Here is a 16,507-nt window from a genome sequence, read left to right as displayed (position 1 = left end):
TCATTAGTGGTCGGACGACTGTATCAATGTGTTAGTAACATTTAAAATATCCCGGAAAGCCAATGGAAGTACCCCATCTCTTTTCTTTCTTTCTTTTTTGTTTTTGTGTTGTGAATTTCGGCGCACGTGCACATGGTTAATTCGATATCGTTGAGATCGTTAATAGGCACAAAAACGAAGACAAAAATGAAAAAAAATAAATAAATGAAAATAAAAATAAATAATTAAATAAATAAACCAAGGTGATATTTGCCAACCTGGAACGCCACATTCCCGTACCCTTTGATGCCAATGACCAGAGGGAGTCGTCTAGTACGCTGGGATGGCTGGGGAGTTGGTAGTACGGAGTGTTTGGGGAATAGATTGTTTTTTGTTTTGTTTTGTTTTTGTTTTTTTGTTTGTTTTTTTTTGCGGTTTGGTTTGTGCGAGCAGATTCATTCAGGCCGGGCAAAACAAAATAAATTAGAAAATTATACATAAAAAGAAAAAAAACCAAAAACAAATGGCAGTGTCAAGTTGCATTGCGCGTCACTCCGAAACCCAGTGCCAACAAAGCAGCAGCAAAAGTTTCCTTCCGTCCGTGTAACAACAAAGTTATCCCTCTCCGAACAAACAAACCCACCCACCCCCCACCACCTAAAAAAAAAGGGGAGGGGGGAGGAAAGACAAGAAGACAGTGGACAGCCCGCAGTGACAATATGACACCACCACTCTAATACAGCCGGTAATAAGAAATAAAAATAAAAATAAAATAAAACCGGACTGGTGGAAAGAGAGTTAACACCAGACAGGACACACAGAAAGAATTGAACCATACGAACAGACATGCCCTTTAAAAAAAAAAAAAATCAATCAAATAAAAAACCGTGCAAATAAATAGCTGTGCATGTGCGCCCACTGAAACTGAACAAACCCTGGCAATGCCCGATTGCGACACGAAACAAACGAGGAGGAAAAAGAAAGAAAAAAAAAACATTTAAATGTCCATCTCTTTCCCGAAAATGCCATCGCTCCCGTCTTTCGATTAAGACTTAAAAGAAGAGCCATTCGCTCTTCAATCAGCGCCTTTATGTGTGTGTGTGTGTGTGTGTGACGGCTGCATGTCAGCATTGTTGGCATGCGCTTAGTATTAATGCACAAAAATGGATGTTTTGTTTTGTTTTTAAATATGATCATCCAGAAAAAAAGATCTTACCCAATGCTGACGGGCTGGCGGGCCAGATCGACGTTATCCGGTGCGTAATTACCGCTGAACTGAGCATATCCTTCTTTAGCTGCCAGGATGGTTTCTTCGACTGCAATTCATTTTCATTGTGTTATTATGATGATGGAGAGAAGAAAGAAAAAAAGAAAACAATGAATAAATACATAAAAATCAATGTGGAATTGAACTGCATTTTACAACTTCCAAACAGCCTCGAGGGGCTAGAAAACAAATGGTGGTGGAAAGTGAATTTCGTTTGTTTACCGCCAGAGTTGCGGCGGTCGTCGCCCATTCCATCCATCGGCATCGAATCGTCGCCCAGTGATTTCATCTCGTCGACAGTCAGGTAGCGGTACGAATGATCGCCCAGGACACCGTCTTCGCCTCCCTCGTCCTCCGAGTCGGACATGAACGTCTCCTGCATCGTCTCGGGTGCCTGGACGCGGTACTTCTCCTCGATGATGGTCGTCGTCGTCGTCGTAATGGTCGTCTCCGTCACCACTTTCAACGTCTCGATGACTGTGATGTAGCCCAACTTCTGAGCAATCGACAGCGCCGTCTGGCCTTGACTGGTTACCGCGTTCGGGGTGGCTCCACTTTCCAGCAGGAGATTGACAATCATGGGGTGACCTTGCTGGGCGGCCTGATGCATGGCCGTGTAGCCTTGATTGGTCGCAGCGTCAATCTGGCTCTGGTGGCCAAGCAGGAAACGCACCATATTCATCTGTCCGAAATGGCAAGCCACGTGCAGAGGGGTGTAGCCACTCTGTTCCATGACAAATCAACAACAACAACACACACATACAACAAAAAAAAAAAAAAACGTGATTAAAACAAATCAGGAGTCATGGAAGGGCAAACATTTAAACTTTTGTTTTGGTTTTGTTTTTTGAAAATCAAAAATACAAAAATACAAAAATATCACCTTTGTTTGCGCATTGATTTGCGCATTGCTCTTGACCAAAATGGCGGCAACGTTGACGCGGTCCTCCTGGGCGCACAAATGCATCGGCGTCAGTCCGTTCTTGGCTTCGTAATTAGGGTCCGCCTGGTGCTCAATCAACAGGGTCGACATGTCTGTGTGCCCCTCCTGGGCGCTGAGATGCAGCGGCGTGAAACCGGCCTTGGACTCGGCATTCGTCTGGGCGCCATATTCCAGCAGTGTTGTTGCAATGTCCATCTGCTCAACAAGACGAGAAAAATAAATAAAATAATAATAAAAATAAGGTTGAGCTGTTCAAGAGATGGCCATGCAACAACAACAACAACATCAACAACAACAAAAGGGAGGAATTTTCAGATGGACTGACTTGATTCTTCTTGGCGGCGATGTGTAGCGGGGTATATCCATTTTTGGCCGCCGCGTGAGGCGATGCGCCCTTGTCCAGTAAGAGAAGAGCCACACTTTGATGATCGTAGTGGCTGGCCACGTGCAATGGGGTCACGCCATTCTATTCGCAAACGTCGAGAAGACGGGGAAATAAATACGGTTAAAGATAATAAGCGACCGATAATTGAAGTCCGTCGAAAAAAGAAAGAAGACGGGCAAAGAAAAAAAAACCAAAAAAAAATGATGTATTCATCGCTTACCTTGCCCTGGGCGTCGACGGGAGCATCCTTTTGGATGAGCAATCGGGCCACTTTGATGTTACCATACTTGGCGGCCAAGTGGAGAGGCGTGAAACCGCGTTTGGTGGCCGCCGTGTTGTTGGCACCGTGTTCCAGCAGGACGGCAGCTACTTCGTCCTGGCCTTCCTTGGCCGCAATGTGCAGCGGAGTGTACATGTCTTTGGTGACGGCATCCAAGTCGGCGTTGTGCTGCAGCAGCAGCATGACAATGTCCACGTTGCCCAGCCTGGACGCAATGTGCAACGGAGTTTGCTGTTCCTGCATCGTTATGGAACACGATTTTGTTTGACAAAGACAATCTTTCATTGATTTTGTTTCAATTTCTTTACCCTTGCACGGGCGTCGACTTGGGCGTTATTGCGTAGCAGGATGCGCACAATGTCCGTCTGGTTGGCCCTTGCCGCCAAATGGAGTGGAGCCTCGCCGCGCATGGTAGGCGCGTTGGCATTGGCGCCGTGTTGCAGTAGGTAGATGACGATGTTCATGCAGCCCATAAAGCTGGCAACGTGCAGCGGCGTCAATCCCGACTGAAAATGCAAAAGTAAGTAAGAGCGAACAATGAATTGGCGTTGACGCCGCAAGCCAAGCCGACCCGCAATTGATTGATTTGTCACCTCCGTTGTGGCTTCGATGGAAGCGCCGTGTTTGAGGAGCAACTCAATGACTTTGATGCGATTCTTTTTGCAGGCAATGTGTAAGGGCGTAAAGCCGTTGAGGGCGCGCGAGTTGGGGTCCGCCTTACGGTCCAGCAGCAATTTGGCGACACGGACGTGGCCGCAATGGGCGGCCACGTGCAGGGCCGTCAGATAATCGACGGTGACTTCGTCGACGGGCGCCTTGTGATGAAGCAGGATCCGGCCGGCATCGACGTGATCGCCCTGGGCAGCCATGTGCAGCGGCGCCAATCCGTTTTTCGTTTTGCTAGAGATGGGCGCTCCGCGTTCCAGCAGCAAGTCGACCACCGACTCGTGGCCGGAACGAGCTGCGCAATGAAGCGGCGTCAGGCCGTCGCGTGTCTTAGCTTCCAGCTGAGCGTGCCGGTCCAGCAGCAAGGCGGCCATGTTGGCTTTACCCCATTTAGCCGCCACGTGAAGTGGAGTGATGTGATGCTATTCATTTTTTTATTTTTTTGGTTTTTTTTTAATTTCCAGAGAACATTTCAGAGAAGAAATTGGTTTATCAAATACAATTCATCAATCATCATCATCTTACGGCCGTTAATTGACGTCCTTACCTTGGCCAGGAAGTTGACGTCGGCGCCCTTTTGGACCAGTAAACTGGCAATGTTTTCATTTCCGTAGTGGGCCGCAATGTGCAGCGGAGTGAATCCACTTTTGGACGTCACGTCAGGGTTGTGATCGCTCTACAAAATCCCCCCCAAAAATTCCAAAAATAAATGGTTTTTGAATAAAACAAAGTTCGTTTCTCTACGCATAAAGTGGACGTGTGGCCAATGGGGTTTTTAGTTAAAGGTCTCGGTTGTTACCTGGAGAAGTAAAGCGGCCGCTTTGCAATCGTCTTTTTTGGCGGCAATATGCAAGGCCGGCAGTCGCACTTTGCCTCTCGTATCGTTTTCCAGCAGGACGGACACGACCTTATCGTGCCCCTGCTGGAGAGCAACGGCCAGCGGAGTGAATCCGTCTTCCGTGGCCAGGCTCTGATTGGCGCCGTTGGCCAACAAGAAGCGGACGACGCCGTCGTGGTTCTCCTGCGCCGCCATGTACAGTGGAGTGAATCCATTCTGCGATTGGACGTTGACCGAAGCGCCTTGCAGCACCAAGATTTTCACAACCTCCTCCTGTCCAGCTGGAAGCCGAGATAATCAAATCAAATCAAATGAAATTTAGTTATTGGATTAGTCTAAGGCAAATAGGGAGCTGTGTTTAAACATGATGTCAGCAAGGAGCCATATGGCAGCGATTCTCGTCAGAATGCGAAAAAAAGAAAAGGAGCAACACAATTTCTTTAAAAGAAAAAAGGAAAAGAAAAAGAAAAAGAAAAAGAAAAATCTTGTCCAATCATCATTTTCAAGTGGGCAAGACGAAAAACGTAGTCAAACAGAAGATGACGGCATGCGTGGGTGAGCTCTATTGGCCCGACTTGATGTGCGGCAGAGAGCGGTGGATTTTGAGCCTGACGTCATCGACGGAATGAGATCTTACCGAGCGATGCGATGTGCAGGGCCGTGTTGCCCTTTTTGGTGGCCGAGTCTACAGCGGCGCCACGTTTCAATAGCTCCGTCACGACGTCGACATGGCCTTCCTTCGACGCCAGATGTAGGGCGTTCAGTCCATTCTGAAGTCGGAGAGAAACCAAACAAACAAAGTCAAATCAATATCCCGCCATTTACATTACCACATCACACACACACACACACACAAGGGAAAGGGTGGGCCACTTGTTTCCTTTACGCAAAACCCCAACCAATTGTCATCGGATACGTTCCACAACAATATCGATTTCATTTCCGATTCCTCCCCCCTTCTTCCCTTCTTCTTATCTCGCCAACCCCCCCCCCTCCCCCTACACCCTCGGTTTTCTGGTTGGCATTTATTTATTTATTTTTATTTTATTTTTTTTCCACAAGAAGATTACCTCCGACACTGATTATGAAACGCTATATATCCATAGCAGACACATACACTAAATCATAACAGAGTCTATTCTCTTCGAAACACGCGTGACGCTCGGCTAGTGGAAACAACCCACGACGGACGAGGGGGTGATTTTTTTTTCTTTTCTTTTTTCTTTTAATGATTCTTCTTTTTCCTACACCAACATCAAGCTTCAATTCTGGCGACGTACACCATTCGAAAAGGGGGAAAACCAACATGGCGCTTTAGCTGCGCGTTCCGACTCATTTATAATCGAACTGGTGGCGGCAGCGGAGCTCTTCTTTTCTTTTCTTTTTTCAAGAGGAGAACAGAGTGGAGGGGGGTATACACTACACCCGATGGCGACGACAAGTATTGATTGCCCCCCCCCCTCCCCTCTGGCAGCAGGACGCGCTAGCAACAAAAGACAAGAAAAAGGGAGATGGCAATCGAAAACAAACGGCAGCATGGCACAAAAACCGTGATGACATTTCCAACAGAGTTGCAATTTTTGCTTTTCGGCCCTTTTTTTCTTTTTAAATATCAATTCGCACAGCGTAATCGCGTCCCGTTTCTAACCCCGGCAGATGGAACAAAAGAGCAAAAAATACAATAAACGACGGGCATAAATCGCCTTTTTTGTTTTGCTTTTTTTTTTTCGTTTCCGTTTCCCTTGTCTGCACACATACGTCAGCCCCACCCTGGACCCACCCTGTAACCCAAGGTAGTAGTAGTGTGTGGTGAATAGAATAAGAAGAAGAAGAAGAAGAAAATAGGGAGAGGGAGGAGGAGGCGGATCGATAATTTTATTCCAGTTGCCAAGACGCGGATTCGTTTTGGCAAAAGCGCGTTCGCAAACGGTTGGGCGTTTTAAAAAAAATGGCGGCTTTCGTGGCAAATGGCGAAAACAAAAAATAAATTGGGAATTTGGTTTGTTTGGTTTGGTTTGGTTTGGTTTTTTTAAATTTGGAGATGAAATGATTTACCGCGTTGCTTGTGTTGATGTCGGTGTTGTTCTTCAAATGTTCGAGAACCTTGTCCAGATGGCCGTCGCGTGCCGAGCGTAGGAAACCAGCCTTGGCGTCCGACTGCGGAAAAGAAATGAATAAAAGAAAAAGTTTGTTATTTTTCCTTTGTTTCTTTGTTGTTGTTTTTTTTTTTTTGTTCTTTTGCGATTCTCTAATCGCGATGAACAGGAGAGGAAGAAGAAGAAGAAGAAGAAAAACACGAAAGGCAATTCAGACACTGGTGGAAAAGATGAAGAGAACAAGATAAGAGAACACAAAATATTAGGAGGGATATGGGGGACCACAGAAGTCGGAACTGTCCGCTTCATATCCGTTGCGTCTATCCACGAGATTAAGACACACACATACAAAATAAATAATGCATTTTTTTTTTCTAAAACAAAAAAAATCCATATTAGAGCGGAATACGGCTTATATAATGAGGGATTGTTGTGTTCGTGAGGGGAAAAAAATAAAATAAATAAAACAAGAGAGAAAAGAAAAAAGAAGTGGATTACAATCAGTCGAGTCGACGTTGTACGGTAAAACTCGACCTCGTGTCACGGAACGGTTTCCAGTCAAAATAAATCAATACCGAATAAGAGAGAGAGAGAGTGAAACAGAGAAGTTGACTGGTGCAGCTATCCACAAACAGCAACGATAATAGGACGCCAAAGCCATTGGGCACGCACTCATTATTCTCCAATTCAATAAACACCCTCATCCGGAGGATACAATCAACAACAAAAAAATGACACGCTCAATCAGCTTCGCCTTCTTTTTTTTTTTTTTTCTTTTTTTTTCCCTCTCAATTCACTCGTTTTGTGAAGTAATTGGCGCGTTTTCTTACATTAATTGAACTGCGTTATCAAACAATTTAAACCAAAAAATTTAAAATAAATAAAACAGAAAATGAAAAAAAAAAAAAATTCGGCAATTCGCTAACGCGTTCCCTTTCCCACATGTTTTTTGTGCGTGGGTTTTGTTCGGGTGGGGTGATGGAATCACGTGACTCATCCCTCAAGTTTTTCTCTCGCTTCGAGTCTCTCTCTCAGTCTTTCTCCTAGCGACGCTTTTCCTCTTCCTCCAACTCTCCTATTCCCCCCCCCCTACCCCTCCTTGAACGCAAGAGTATCGACCGGCGCTTCCTCCGCCAGCGCCCCACTCTACACACACGCACCGAGACTCGCAACGGCCACCAAGAAATCAACGCCCAAGAGTTTATCAAAACTTTTTTTTTGCGCCAAAACAATAAAAATTGAAAAAAGAAAAGAAAAAAAGAAAATGGGAAATCTGCCAAAATCAACAAACAAAGAACGATGATTGCAAACAGGAAAAAAAAAAATAAATAATAATAAAAATAAAAATAAAGCGATAGGCAAATTCGATTAAACTCATCGACCGACCTAAACGCTCCGCCATCTAAAACTTACCATTCCGGCACCGGATGAGCTGTTTTCGGTAACCATCCTTTTTCGCAAAAAAATAAAAACTCCACACACACACACTCACAAACAACACACGCAACAACAAAATAAATTAGTTAATAAATAAAACAAAATAGTTTTGTAGGTTTTTTCGTTCTAAAAATGCCGCCGTTCCTGCGCGGATCGAATCAATTGAAACAAATAAAAAACAAAAAGAAAAAGAAAAGAAACGGACAACACCCCCGTCTTGTGTGTGTTTCTCTTCTAGACGGACATTGTTAGCTTTGTAACGGCCCACGCACTGCACTGTCCAACGCACTGCGCGATATAGAAATCACTGGATTTTAAATAGCGATGAGTTTGAATTCGGGCTTTCCTAAACAAGAAAACGACTAGAGATGAGAGACGACGCTGGAACATGAACTGTTCGTCAGTGTTCCGTGTGTACGTGTGTGTTAAACATCAAGTTGGAACAGCGCAATGACAATCCCCCTCTCTTTTTCCTTCGTCTTCCCAATAGTCCTCACTCAAAGCTCCTCTTCCTTTCATTTTGTCGGCATTTTGGGTGGAGGATGGAACACGGCGCCGGCGCTGCAATACGTTAAGCCCAGCCCCCGGGCGCGCACACACACAATCTCCAACACCACTGAGCGCATACGTCATTATTAAAAGGCAACGCTGGACGAGGAGCTTTAAAGTTTCCCTTCTATCCCACCCCGTCCACCTCCCCCCTACTCACGAAAGCCTACCGCCACCCAACGCCCTCGTGTGTGCAGTGCGAGAGAGGGATCAGGTCGATCGATAATCAAGTGCCATTTTGGCTGGCACAGAAGGCAGAAGGGAAAAGAAAAAAATAGAAATGGAATAGGATAAATAATTCCGGGCTATTCAGACATATTCGCTCTTGCGGAGGCCTTTAAAACTAACAACGTTAATATCGATTATGGTGCTGGATCTTCCTTCTGCATCAGCGGATTCGCCTCGATTCCGGCTAAGGGGGGAACGGGGACCCAAATTGATTCCACATGAAATGACTTTTCAATTCGCTTCTTTCTCTTTGGTGCGATGGCATCCGCTTTTGTTGAATCCGATCGGAGCGGAATTCGGCGATGGTCGAAACGAATCGACTGGGTCGATAACTCGATTTTTCCATTTTTCACGGTTCATTTTTTACCCACGTTCCCACTTCCCTTCACGCATTTTTTTTTTTTTCTCTTTCTGAAGATTTCCGACAGGTGCTGGCAGACCGTATACGTGAAACATGACAAACATTTGATCCGTTACAAAAGAAAAAGAAAAATTGCTCTATAGTATTATTTGAACAGGCTTTCGTGTTGCATCGGCGTCAGCCCCACCTTCGACTCTCTCCTCCTTCCTACACCGGGGGTGCCATATTAAAAAGACATACGACACACACACACACACACACTCCAACACGTTGATGGACATGAAGGAGAGAAAAAAAAATATATGTAAACAACCAACCCATACAAAGCAACCCATACAAAGCAACCAAACAAAACAAATGACGCACGTTCAGGCGCAACTTCTTTTTCATTCAATCGAATTCAAATCCCCCGCCAGCCTTGTAACCAATTCCTTCGCTTCCATTTTTACACGCATTCCTCGACGTTTTCGGGGAAGAAAACAAAAAAAATTCTAACATCGGAGGGGGAAGAAGAAAAAAAAATTAAAAAGAATGCATGTAAAACGACGTAGAGTACACGCCATACGACCAATCATTAGGCAAAGGCGCGCGTGTGTGTGTGTGAGCGTTATGCGCTCGCGCGGGGCATATGGCGCCGGATGGGGAAACATGAGGAGGACCGTGGAGGAAGAGGACGGACAGGCGCGCGCGCGTAACTGGGCCGGATGGATCTAATTTTAGAAAAAGAAAAAAAATCTACTCGCTGTTCCTCTCTCTCAGCTCTGCCGAAATAAGAAGGAAAAGTAAAAAAAAAGCTCCTCATTCAGCTACAGGGAAGAGCAAAACAATTCTTCATCAAAAAAAGGAAAATAAAGAAGAAGAATAGAACAGAATAGAATAGAAAAGTACTACATTTATTTTTACGCCGTACTGCTCTCCGCATTACACTGTCTGGAACGTTGAGTTATGGCTTGCGCAAGGACGACGAGTGAGAGGAAGGATCTGCATTTAATCTCATCCGCATAGACAAAAAAAAAAAAAAAAACGAACTCGACCAACAAATGCTTTACTTTTCTTCCAATTCCTAATCCAAAAGATTTCTTTTCAAAAGAAAATCGATAGTGTTTGGTTTTTTTTTCCCCCTCTCCAATAGCATCCGGTTTACTTTGGCCCACGAGGATTTGACCTAATAATCATTGCCATCCGGCGATTTTGCTTCATCCGGTAATCAATGAATTGCACATCCCGAGAGCTGTTGTTGGCCGCCCTCCAAAAATAAAGGAGAAGTCCCCTCAATTTTTTTTTTTTTATGATTATGCAGAGTCGCAGTCAGGTAAGTGTGGGAATTATGCGGATCAAAAACTTACCCCTAAACTAGAGATGGATGCAAATTTCTTAAACATGGTCGTAAAAACTTTGATTCATGTCATCCAATAAAACAGAAAACTGGAACACTCAATCACGCACAGCAGACTCACGCAGTTCACGACAGAGAGAAGAAAGAAAAGCGCAACACTTCACACTTTCCACTCGAAATAAAGAAACAATTCTTTCTTCAAAAAACAAAAAACAAAGAGACCGTCTCTCTCTCTCTCCTAGACCTCTTTCTTTTTTATTTTCTTTCCTTTTTTGTTTTGTTTTGTTTTTTAATATATCCAAGTACTGCCGCAAGATTATTTAGATTTCACACCATTGATTGCAACAACACGTCCATGATAGTTCCGCACGGGCGGACGACGATCGGGTATCTGTGAGATCACGGCGAGGAAAACGAGTTCCGGCGAGGAACGTCTCCAAAGAGGAACGATAGTCTCTGTGTGTGTGTGTGTGTGTGTCTGTGTGACGGTAAGATGGGCCAGATGGAACAACAGCATCATCTGCGTGTGTACGTGTGTGTTCCAGCCGGTCGCCGGGTTTTATATTTAGACCATCCTCGGTGTGTGTCTGGTAGAGGGCGACACCGTGAGCGCTAGATGCGCTACCACACTCTACATGCATCGCGAGTGCCTGTCTTTTTTGGCAAGTTCGTGACTTCATTCCGGTGCACAACTGTCTGCTGCACGCACAGCCCCGACTGCCAAAAACAAAACAAAAAACAAAAAAACCCATTTGAGTCGACGGCCAACAACTGGACTCCCATCCTTTGAGAACACCTGGAACAAATCGTGTGTTGGCTCTGAACGTCCCACTTGTCCTATTGTATGACCGTTGCCTAGGCAGGCCCTTATGACAGACGTAATATAAAACGAAGGAGAAGAAAAAAGAAGGAATACCAAATCATAATGGATGGCTGACGGATGGCCTCCGCCCAAGCGACTCATCAACAACAAAAACAGAAAGAAAGAAGAAAAAAAAATGACGCAATCCTAGTCGGATGTGAATCGCGACAATGACTACATGCCGGGATTCCAGTCCTACCCATTTTATGGAACATCCGTCATCGGCTGCACATTAGTTTTTGTTTTGATTTTTTTTTTTCCTCTTTGGGGTTTTTCTTTTTCTTTTTTTTTTTTAATACACATACGGATGTAAAACGGAAAATCGAAAATCGACACTTAGCTGATTAAGTTACCATCTAACGTGTCGACGTTGGATATATGCACGAATTTGAATTTGCCTTCCCCTCCAAAACGGGGGAAGGGAAAAAAAAAGGGAAATGCCATTTTGGTAGAAGAAAAAGCTATAAGACTTTCCCATCACGTTTGAATTGGATTAGACGTCTGGGACAGTCCAATCCAATTTGGGACTCGAGTATCGTGTCTCATCTCAAACTTTTTCCTACACAAGGGGATCCCATTTTTTCTTTTCTTTTTGTGTTCATTTTTTTTTTGTTCAAAGGGAAAGAGGATGACATTGCCCTTTTTTTTTGGATTTATTTCCATGCAAATACGCAGAAGGATACGGTGACTCCCGTCATGCGCTATGCCCATTTTCCACTTGACCAGTGAGATTTGAAACAACCGAAAACAAACGCCATCTGTGAGCGTGATTTGAAACCCACCATCGAAATTGGTTTCATTCCGTTTTCCTTGTCCCCCCTCTTTTTGCAGCTGGGACAGCGCTACTTACAAACACTTATCCGACTGGACAGGCCAGCGTAAAAAAAAAAAAAAAAAAAAAAAACTTAAATAAAAACAAGCATGTTTCGGTACGGTAATGCAAACTGAATGGGCAGAGCTGGGATCCATGCAGTCCCCACCAGGCGGGATACTCAAATACCTGCTGCTTCCAACAGCTAATTCTTGTGGCACTCACCTGTAAAAACAAAAACAAAAAGAGAAACATAAGTCATCAATCATTCTCAGCTCAGCCTCTTAAGAGATTGGCCATATATTCTAAATACCAATAGCTGGGTGGGGAAGGGGAGACGAGCCACGAGCAAACAAAACACGCAGACGCTACTGCAACAACAAACACTTGGAAGCAGAAAAAAGTCTAACACGACAGGGGTTCGTTGTTTGAGTCAGGACTAACCCCCACACTCCCACCCCTCCCTCTTGCCTCTACCTATCAACGCCAAACGGCAGCCGAGAAATGTCCCAACCATACATCTTTCAAACTGCCCCATGGCCCCCTTCCGGTTGCCAACCAACAGTTGTGACGTCATCCGGAATAACAACAACAATGTAACCTATTCAGCCAGCTTAGTTGTGTCTACTCTGGAAGGGTGGAAAAAAATGTGATGATATTCGTGTTGACGACCTTTTGAACCTTGCCCCATTCCCGCGTTTTGCGACATGTCTACGGTAGTGAAGCGGAGCAAACGCTCCTTTACCAGCGCATTGTTCGATAATGACGCCAACACATTCCTTTTACTTGCCTGGTGGAGGCAAAAGGCATTCCGGTCGTACATCTCCTTCCACATGTCGATGCATACCGAATTGATGAGGGAAAGAAAAGGAAAGAAAAGAATAAAAAAAAAAACAAAAAGAAAATCAAACCAAAGTCGCAGAGAAAGAAAAGAAAAGAAAAGAAAGAGAAAAATCTGAACGGAAAAGTCGCAAGTGCGTGACCCTTTCAATCTGCTACGGTGTGTAACGGCAAACGGCGGGCGAAGGAAACGCTACCGTCGACCGGGAATACACGAAAAGGCAAAACAAAACACAAAACAAAAAAATACAACAAAAAAATGTGATTCATATTAATAGAGTCGTGCCAGACAGTCTCTTTCCTTTTTAACATCGTTCCGTCATCCTCCGTTTAGGCGATAACGACGGATAACCTCTGCAGCACAAAGTTCGCTCGGGATTTTCGAGTATGGACGGCGCCATCATCTACCGTATGTTGCATTACGTAGCCCACACCCTACGTCAGACCCAATCTCCTGCAATGTTTTTTCTTTTTTTGTTTTTTTGTTCTTTTACTTATTTATTGATTTATTTATTCATCAAAGGCCACAGAATTTGCGGACGGAACAGGCCGAGCTCAACAGAGTGCCCACTAGTCTTTGGGCTAAAAATAAGAGAAGTAAAAAAAATAATAATAATAAAAATAAAAAACTGGAATCCTTGTAGGCTAGTGCAAAAAAAAAAATAAAATAAAAAATTACATTTCTGGCAAGGTTTCCAGTTCGACAATTTCATCAGAAACTAGAGGCGTGCAACAAGTTATTCACAACCTCCCCAACGAAATAAAGAAAGAAAGAAAGAGAAAACTCACGCGGGTATTCTCGGGAGCGGCTTTAGCTGATGACCGACCCATCTCTCTTTGTGGCGGAGGGTACGGGATGAGATTACACACTTGTCATATAATAATATCGATACAACCAAAAAGGATGATATTACCGATATCCTTTTAATAAAAAATATTAAAAAAAAAAATGAAATAAAATCGATGAAACTAAACACCACGAGAGATCAAGTTTTCGTTTGACGTTTTCGTTTTGCCGCGAAATTCGAATCCCTTTTTTTTTATTTCGCACACTACTCGCTACTACGATGGCTCAACGTCTACTGAGACGTCGGGCACGAGGACGCTAGACGTGAAGTGTCGGTAGAGGGGCGGATGCACCGATGCATCTTGAGACACTGCAGAGAGCGAGAGCGAGAGAGAGAGAGGAGAATGAGTGAGTGAAAAAGACGTACACGGTGGGCCAGAGGTTTTTTGGAAGAATAAAAGCGGCGAACGAGAGTTGGACAGCGCAAAAATACCAGCCGCCCGCCGACCGTACTCCACACACGTCCAAGTTGCACCACCACACAAGCGAGGAGGAACTCTTCCTCTCACAGATTTATAAATAATAGCGCGCACACAGACCGAAATTGGGGTCGACTGATGACCGTGGTGGCGCTCAAGAAGAAAAAAAAGGAGAAGAAAAGAAAAAAAAAAAAACTTTGCGCTGTTCATCAATGGCAAAGGCATAAATTAACAGTCTGCGTGGTTCATCAGGACATCCTAAATTTAGAGATAACTCCCCTCCTCCCTACGCGTAACAACAGCTGTGTTTGCAAGATTACAAATGCATCGACCTCCCAATTCGCCATTTCTCTTTTTTCCTTTTCCTTTTTCATTAGTCACAACGGGAAAAAAAAAATTAAATAAAATAAACTTAGAAAGGAAAGAACGGCGGTGGAGGATCACGTGGTTTAATGACGTGAAAGGGAACCACCCAGTCATTTGAAAAACATGTCGTAAATGGCGCCATTCGAGTTGTCATCACAAGGATGAACGGACCTCGCGTTCCAGTTGAACCTTGCATGTTTGAATTCATGATCAACCGAGTTTTGTTTTTCGATAAAAATTCAAACGAGCCGTTCACGAACTATTAAGCAAATGGAATGAACGAAGGTAGGCGAGCTGTTTTGTCCAGTCACGAATCAGACGATTCGGTCCATTTGGGTTACGCGCAGACTGCCAACAAATTCTATTTTAAGCTTTTTCGCTGCTCTCTTCTTATTACTAATCTCCCCCCCTTTTTTTTGGCGCTTTTTCACTTTCAAACTAGCGCTCTTTTAGCCATCTAGCGGTGGGAATCATAAATAGAATGACATTTACTAACCGGAGGGCAGAAAATGTTAACAATCGTTTTCCCCGTGGCCAGAAGGGCCTTTATTTTTTTTTTCTTGAAGAAAAACAAAATAATAACAGTTAAGTGGAACAAGTCCTTCGTGACGTGTCGATGAACCTACTCCCCTCTTAGACCGTTTAGAACTTGAAAAATACGTTATTGTCTGCTGTTCGGAGGCAACCATCTTTATCCGACGACTTAAGAAATCGTTGTGCTTTCCCCTCCCCCACCCCCTTTTCTTTTCTAGAGTGAAGAAGAAAAAAAAAATAGTTCAAAAAGGTTAGATGGAGATCCAGCCAGTTTACCACACACGCGAACCGAAACGAAGGTCAAGTTTAATGACATGTCACGAGGCATCTTGATTCACTAAAAGACAGTGTTAAGGCACGACCTTCGTGAGTGACCCGACAGTCACCAAACAGAAGAAGGAGGAAATGAATCGTTAAAAGCCTTTCGAACTTGTCTTGATGGGCTGAGCAGAAGCCAACAAAACAAAAAAAAAAGCCGAAATAGCAAAACAAAAAATAAAAACACGGCCTTACGGATACACGTCACGCTTTTTTTTTTGTTTGTTTCTCTTTCATGGTAGTCATAAGGCATACATAATGAGAACGATTCGACCATGTTACAAATAATAAAGGGATGCCACTGAACTAACGACAGACCGGCATAAGCTTCTCAAATTTCTCCCCGCATTTTAATTTAGAAAAAGTCTTGGAAGATCTTTGTGTTGGCTGTCACACACACCCCAAGAACCAGCTAGAGAGAGAAAAAAAAGATGGCGGTGATTGGGTGGGGAGAAACCATTTAATTTGAAAATAAATAAATAAACAAGTGAACTTGAGAGCTTTCCTTGATAACTTTTGTGTGTTCCCTCCAAGCAGGAAATGCAGGGTCTTTCTTATTTTTTATTGTATCCGAAAACAATAGGCGAATCTTCTTCTTCATTGCCGTCAGGCTTCGTAATCAAATGGGAAGATGTTTCGCCTTTTCACACGAAACAGCCGTCTTTGACTAATACGAATGGATAGGGTGGGCTGATATCACGTGGGGGAGGAGTCAGAGCCAACAAACCGGAAAGAGATCGCAGGCGCCTCGGCAATTACAACGTAGAGGGAAGACGGTGGCCATCCGTACCGGAGTGTTTGTGTGTCTCTTGCTCCCCATACACATCTAGTACCCGCCATTGTCACGCTTCCTTTCCCTTTCTACTACTTACTGAACCTCCTTCTTGCAAACCAGAAATTACACTACGAATACATATCTCCACTCGGCAACAACAACAACAAATAAAAGAAAGAAAGAACGAAAAAAAAAAGAGGAATGAAAAAAAAAAGGGTAAAAATTTCAAAAGAGATGGCCGGAAGGCGGGCGGAAGTGAAGGCACACTGTTGGCTGCGAACAGGTGAAGACCACCTGAGTTAAAGGGGAAACACGAAAGCGCAAGATTCACGTCTGAAAATAAGTGAACCACAAAAAAACAAAACCATTC

At 44.1% G+C, this 16,507-nt stretch overlaps 1 protein-coding gene across 11 annotated transcripts in view; it reads right to left on the bottom strand.

The window, feature by feature from the left end:
- The window catches only part of LOC116924257 (ankyrin-2), a 42,195-nt gene that overhangs the window by 24,511 nt on the left and 1,177 nt on the right, over nucleotides 1-16,507 (bottom strand). For 5 of the 11 annotated variants that reach the window (XM_045175308.1, XM_045175316.1, XM_045175317.1 and 2 more), the window contains exons 2-13: nucleotides 6,414-6,515; nucleotides 4,996-5,128; nucleotides 4,320-4,639; nucleotides 4,068-4,196; nucleotides 3,448-3,942; nucleotides 3,163-3,360; nucleotides 2,795-3,091; nucleotides 2,515-2,655; nucleotides 2,130-2,384; nucleotides 1,469-1,970; nucleotides 1,196-1,295; nucleotides 258-326 (exon numbers count right to left, since the gene is read on the bottom strand). In XM_045175308.1, coding sequence (XP_045031243.1) covers nucleotides 258-326; nucleotides 1,196-1,295; nucleotides 1,469-1,970; nucleotides 2,130-2,384; nucleotides 2,515-2,655; nucleotides 2,795-3,091; nucleotides 3,163-3,360; nucleotides 3,448-3,942; nucleotides 4,068-4,196; nucleotides 4,320-4,639; nucleotides 4,996-5,128; nucleotides 6,414-6,515 — 2,741 coding nt within the window. Of the gene's footprint in view, nucleotides 1-257; nucleotides 327-1,195; nucleotides 1,296-1,468; nucleotides 1,971-2,129; nucleotides 2,385-2,514; nucleotides 2,656-2,794; nucleotides 3,092-3,162; nucleotides 3,361-3,447; nucleotides 3,943-4,067; nucleotides 4,197-4,319; nucleotides 4,640-4,995; nucleotides 5,129-6,413; nucleotides 6,516-7,867; nucleotides 8,406-10,375; nucleotides 11,035-12,227; nucleotides 12,264-13,667; nucleotides 14,016-16,507 lie in introns of those variants that run through there. The other 6 variants (XM_045175310.1, XM_045175312.1, XM_045175311.1 and 3 more) reach the window with 5 other exon arrangements.

The sequence above is a fragment of the Daphnia magna genome, linkage group LG6, assembly GCF_020631705.1.
Source record: "Daphnia magna isolate NIES linkage group LG6, ASM2063170v1.1, whole genome shotgun sequence".
NCBI classification, from domain to species: Eukaryota; Metazoa; Arthropoda; class Branchiopoda; order Diplostraca; family Daphniidae; genus Daphnia; species Daphnia magna.
This window is presented reverse-complemented; position numbering and strand designations above follow the sequence as displayed.